This window comes from Pelobates fuscus, chromosome 9 (genome assembly GCF_036172605.1).
Source record: "Pelobates fuscus isolate aPelFus1 chromosome 9, aPelFus1.pri, whole genome shotgun sequence".
Taxonomy (NCBI): Eukaryota; Metazoa; Chordata; class Amphibia; order Anura; family Pelobatidae; genus Pelobates; species Pelobates fuscus.
In genome coordinates, this window is record NC_086325.1 from 54,082,660 (window position 1) to 54,088,455 (window position 5,796).

General features: G+C 39.5%; 1 protein-coding gene across 1 annotated transcript; it reads right to left on the minus strand.

Moving 5' to 3' along the window:
• LOC134573645 (heat shock transcription factor, Y-linked-like) lies at positions 1-5,351 on the minus strand. Its single transcript, XM_063433431.1, has 2 exons — positions 5,043-5,351; positions 1-681 (listed from the first exon to the last, which is right to left on the minus strand). The coding sequence occupies exons 1-2, from the start codon at positions 5,340-5,342 to the stop codon at positions 1-3; spliced, it is 981 nt and encodes a 326-aa protein (XP_063289501.1). The 5' UTR covers positions 5,343-5,351.
• Positions 5,352-5,796: the final 445 nt, after the last annotated feature.

Below are 5,796 nucleotides of genomic sequence, written 5' to 3' on the forward strand. Positions count from 1 at the left end.
TTATGCTTTCTTTGGCACATGCTGATGTGCACCATTAAAGCAGTTACAATTTGGGCAATGGTTTGAAGATGATGAACTGCTGTGATAGAATGAATGGGTCATGTACGCAGCAGATGCGGCAGCAATCATGGGCACTGAAAGCCAAGGATTAAAGAATGGTAGTAGACTAACCAGGTTAGCCTGGGCTGCCAAATCTTGATACATTGATGGAAAGCCTGGAAACCCCATCGCAGGGTTAAAATGGTTACTTTGCATTGGAGGTAGAACTTGAAGCAAGGATGATGACGCCATGGTTGTTGAACCAATACCATAGGTGTTATTGTGATTGCTGGAGATGTTCTGTGAATCAAATGGAGGCAGCTGACTAAAGTCAAAATGTTGATCCACTCCAGATTCTAATGGCCTCACAGAACTGGCCGAGGATGTCGACGGACCATGATGCATTGGCAGAAAGGGTCGCTGATTTACATTTGGACTTTTAGAATAAAATCTGCGCGCGTCTTCTTCTAGAACACTTGTCTGTTTGCACGCCTTTTCTACATTTTTAGGAGCTTCATTGTCCACGCCTGGTTCCAACAAAGATGTAGCTGTGATAGAATTTTTTATTCCAATTCTTCTTTTCATCCTTCCTAACAGATGTGGCTCATCTCTTCTGAAATTTGGGTTGTGGTAAAATTGCATCTAGAATACAAAATACATTATGTAAGGAGACACAATATTTTGTTTGTGGATTTAGAAAAGCTAGTCAAGGACTGTAGACAATTTTGTCATTTGGATTTCAATTTGCTAGAATTTAGTGTGAATGAATGATATGCATTAAATTTGCATGAAAGGACTCATCTAAAACCTGGGGAGGTCTGAGACAATTTTTCTCCCTCATTAGGGCCTGGATCCCATATCATTCCTACTGACATCCGTTTAAACATCAATCTAGAAAGACTTCACAATTTCTGAATCAGCCTGTCCTTCACTTCTGAACAAAAAGTGACCATCACTTTACTAACTTGTGGTGTGTGGAGGTTGTGGAGCTTTAACCTGTAGTGCCGTATAGCACTACTGTATGTATTTAAACCAATAATCATTTTATTACAATCTTTTTGTGTTCTTTCTGCATGTGTAAAGCATTGAGGTATCATGACATGACATATGACTCTCCATTTTGATGGAGTAAAACAGAGCACCATCAGAAGTATTTGTGCCAGTAGCGTTTAGAACTAATATTGTCTCTCATAAAGCAGATCAAAAGGAAACGGTAGTATATCTTTGATCTCCAGAAAACTGTGGATGTTTTAGTACAAATAAAAGGAGTTTTAAGGCTGTATTTGGACATTGAAGAGCTAAAAAAATTTCTAGAGTATATTACCTCAGCATTCTAACTCGAGGCTGTCCAACTCTAGTTCAAACAAAACCGTGTACATAGAAAATATCGACAAACAATAACAGGGCACCACAGTCACTATATAGTTACCAGTACTGTGGAGTTCGTTCTCATAGACTAAATTGGATAAAAGCAGATACAAATAGAGAAAACAATTAAAAGCTATCAGTATCCAATTTATTGCAATATTAAGAATAAAATAAATATATTACATATATCAACTCTAGTTCATCATTGAGAAAGCTAGTATATTGAGCAGTTCTACATATAAACAGGAATCTTAACCATCATATGAGTGAAAACCAGGCAAAACAGACCATATCATAGTTCAATATATTTGTGTTTCAGGGGAACAAATCACATACATAAGATAAGCTGACAAGTTTCTCTTTTGTGAGCTTGAAGGGACACTATAGTCTGCAGAACCACTACAGCTTAATGTAGTATTTCTGGTGTCTATAGCGTGTCCCTGCAGACTGAGCACTGTAAACACTGCCTTTTCAGAGAAAAGGCAGTGTTAACATTGCTGCCTAGTAACACCTTTAGGGGCAGTCACTCAGATGACCACCAGAGTTTATTCCTTGTCCAGTGCTACGCAGTGTCTCCACGTTCCCCATAGAGATGCATTGATTTAATGGTGGTGTTTTGCTGCTCATGTGCAATAGCCGTGGGAAAGCATTGCCTTGGCTGAGATCATAAAGACTGATGAGCTCAGCCATGGAGACCGAGCCAGCTTTTCCATGCAATCTTTAAAGGGGCCAGGGACCTCATTAGTTTGTTCAACACTATAGTGTTAGGAATACATGTTTGTATTCCTGACCCTATAGTGTTCCTTTAATCCAGCGGTTCCCAACCCAGTCCTCAAGTACGCCCTACCAGTCCAGGATTGAGGGATTACCCTGTTGTGTCTAAAGTGGGTTTTTTTTAGTCTTTTTCTACCTATCCCCCCCCCCCCCCAAAAAAAAAAAAACACTATAAACACAACTGGGTAATCCCTAAATCCTGGACTGTTAGGGGTTACTTGAGGACTGGGTTGGGAACCACTACTTTAATCATATGGGAGAGGGTGAAGTTGTTCAAGGTACTAAGAAGTATACATGTGCAATTCGTTTAGTTCCGAATGTACATTCGGACGAATTTCGTGTAATTTGGAAATTCGGATGCTTACAAATGTCCGAAGTTCGAATTGCTAAATTTCCATAGTGCCGAAATGAACCAAATTACCGATGTTCCAAAGTGCTTCGGATTTCTTAAAAGTGGTAAAACAAGTGGTTATGGTTAGGGGTTAGGGTCTGAATTGCCGAAGTGCCGCACCGTATGCCATTGGTCTGTATTGCCGAAGCAGACACATTTTTTTTTTACTTACCCGAATTTCCGAAACCGAACCAAATTTTTTGCCCATGCACATCCCTACTAAAAAGAGGAATTTTAGGTAAAATTTAGGATTCAGCACCACGTAGAAATGTGTGAATTCTTTTCTTCTGTTATCACTTTATATTTTCCAACGTGCCAAAACTGAAATCACACTGACTCCGATTCTACATTCGGTACCAGATGGATGACACCACTCACAAAAGCAACAAACAAAAGTTTTTCTTTTACAAATATATATTTAAAAAAAATTAAGCCATTTGCCAGTTTAGCAGACATTATATTGAATGGCATGGTAGTTCTAGGGGAAATGCGTCAAAATGTCCAAATTTACCTATTAATGACATTCACACAGCACAGCCTGCTTCTCCATTCTTCTTGTAGAAAAATTCAGTTACCTCTACTCATCTAATCAGAACCAAGGAGAGCAATGCTCATTGGCTTAGAGCGTCGGGCTACCAATTTCAGCCATTGAGCACAGTCCAGTATCTGACCTGCTTAGCACAGTTATGTGGCTTCTCTTGCAAGGGGACCCAGGTAAGTAATCCAACCATTTTAAAATGGTTTGACAGATAATTACCATTGTGGGCTGTAGTGATTATGGTGCTTGGAGAGTTATTTTAATAAGCCCAGTCATTACAAATAACTAATTGTAACGAGAATATACCCCTACACGCAGGATCCAGCTAAACAGAAGACAGCACAGAGGAGAGATACGTCTACCGGACCTTAGAATGGCCGGACTCGACGTATATAGGAGAAGTACAGAGTCAGGAACGATCCGAGGTCAAGGGCACAAAGAGACAGCGTAAACGAGGACTAGCCGGGGTCTGGTACACAGGAAACAGCAAGCCGGCAAACAGAACAGACAAGGATAAAGCGAAAACGAAGTCAGAATACAAAGCCAAGGTCAAATACGGAGGAACACAACTGAACACAACAAGCGCTAAAGGGAACTGAAACAGAAACCACGATAGGGCAAGGAACTAAGGGAAAAGGTAAGTAAGTATATGTAGCATCTGAACTAATGTGATTGGCTCCCGTCATATCCACACCCCCAAAAGGTAAGTGTATGGGGTGTGTGGCATGACGGGCCAATGGGAGCCTTTTGGCAATTTAGGCTCCCACTGTCTCTTTAAGAGCGCGCCCGAGACTCGCGGCGCGCTCTTAGATTCAGGCGGGACACGTCACTGCTTCTCGCGGTCACTGCCCGCCTTCCTGTGTGAGCAGTCGGATGAGCCGCACGCGGCTCGTGCAGCAGCATGACCGCGCGCGGCTTGAAGAGAGGACCGCGGCCGGCCCCTGGAAAAGGTGAGTAACGCTACACTAATAAATTATTAATGACTAATGAAAATGATGAAAATGTTTTAGAACACTGAGCCATTAACTGAAATCTTTTTAAACTTGCTGGTTTAACTGCACAGGATTATTTACTAAAGCATGAACAGTTAGGAATTCAAAGATAATTTAAAATATTAGACAAACATTCTTGTGATTTCAGTTTAGCTATTTTGGCACAATGAATGAGACATTCACACTCAGGTTTTACAAAAAAAACAAAACGATTTTTTTTATAGGTTGTTACTATGTAGGTGGCAGAGCCTAAAAAGGATACTATAAGCACCAAGACAACTTTAGCTTAATGTTGTGGCTTTGGTGTATAGACCATGACCATGTAGTCTAACTACTCAATTCTCTGACATTTAGGAGTTAAATAATTTTGTTTATGCAGCCCTAGTAACACCTCCACCTGCATGTGACATACACAGTATTCCTACACATTTAAACTTACTTTGTCACACAGTCTGTTTAATTTTGAATTTTTTTTCTCCTGCTCTGTTAATAGCCTGCAAGAATCCGGAGGAGCATCCTATGGTTAATTAAAATTCTATTAACAAAGCAGGAGATAAAAACTTCTAAAGTGAACACACAGTGCTGTCATATCTGATTGATATATGAAACCATTGTTTTCATGTAGGTTACGTTGGTCACAGACAGGGGAGCTGTGGCGGCACAAACAAAAACAAAAGTGATGTGACTCCTAAATGACAGAGAATTGAGCAGTGAGAGTGCAGGTGCGAGATCTATAAACTAAAACTGCTTCATTATGCTAAAGTTGTCTTGATACCTATAATATACATTTAATTTGAGACAGAGAAGAATTACACTAAAATCTTCCCACTCCCCACCAGGTTCTGGCTGCCCAATCATTATGTAATTTCTAAGGAAAAAACGGTTCTGTTATTCTTGTCTTATACACAATCAGAACTAATAATTATAATGAAATACAGACCTTATGGAATGCTGTGGCAGATCTCTCTTCAGCCAGGAATTCGGCTAGAGAAGCAGATCTTTCTATATTGTGTCGAACTTTGACAAAACCATAAAGATTCAGCTGACGTATAAAACTTTTTATAGAATCCGTTTCAAATATTTTGAAAGGCATTTTTCTTTCCAACACCTCAGCCTTAAACAGGTCTTCGTTAATGACAACACTTGTTCCATGCTCATCCCAGCTGATTGATTTAAAATATTCACTTTCCACAATTTGCCACAACTTTCTAGGAAAGTTCATGGACAAAAACCCTTTCATGTCACTGTCATCAACAACATGCTTTATTTTGCCATTGAAAGTTTGGACATGGCTTTCTTCTTGTAGGGATGGGTGCTTGTGGTTCCTCTCTCCATCATAGTCATATTCTTGTTGAACTGATTGTATATTTGGATCTTCCGTGCTAAATGTTCGTTCACAAGGAGGATCCATCTTCTGTCCAGTGCCTGGGCAGGCAAATGAGACTTTAGTGAAGAATTCTATAACATCACAATTAGAAGGTCACATGGTCAGTGACATCATAACCACTTTTGTAAGAATGTAAATGTCAATTATCTGTTAATGTTTTGTTTTTTAAACAGCTAAAGGTTTAACAAAAACAATTGCATCTATTACCATTATCAGTGGTGACTTTAAATTGGGACACGCAGACTTCCCTTTACAACTTCCATAGTTTTTTTTTTTTTTTAAATTTGAGATTTCATAGTTTTTAACT

Bases quoted from the DNA above. Each gene is read 5' to 3' on its own strand.
- LOC134573645 (XM_063433431.1), bottom strand. From the start codon at position 5,342: ATGAAAGGGTTTTTGTCCATGAACTTTCCTAGAAAGTTGTGGCAAATT. The intron at 682-5,042 runs GTCTGTATTTCA...TTTGTATTCTAG, and splicing joins CTGCCACAGCATTCCATAAG to ATGCAATTTTACCACAACCC.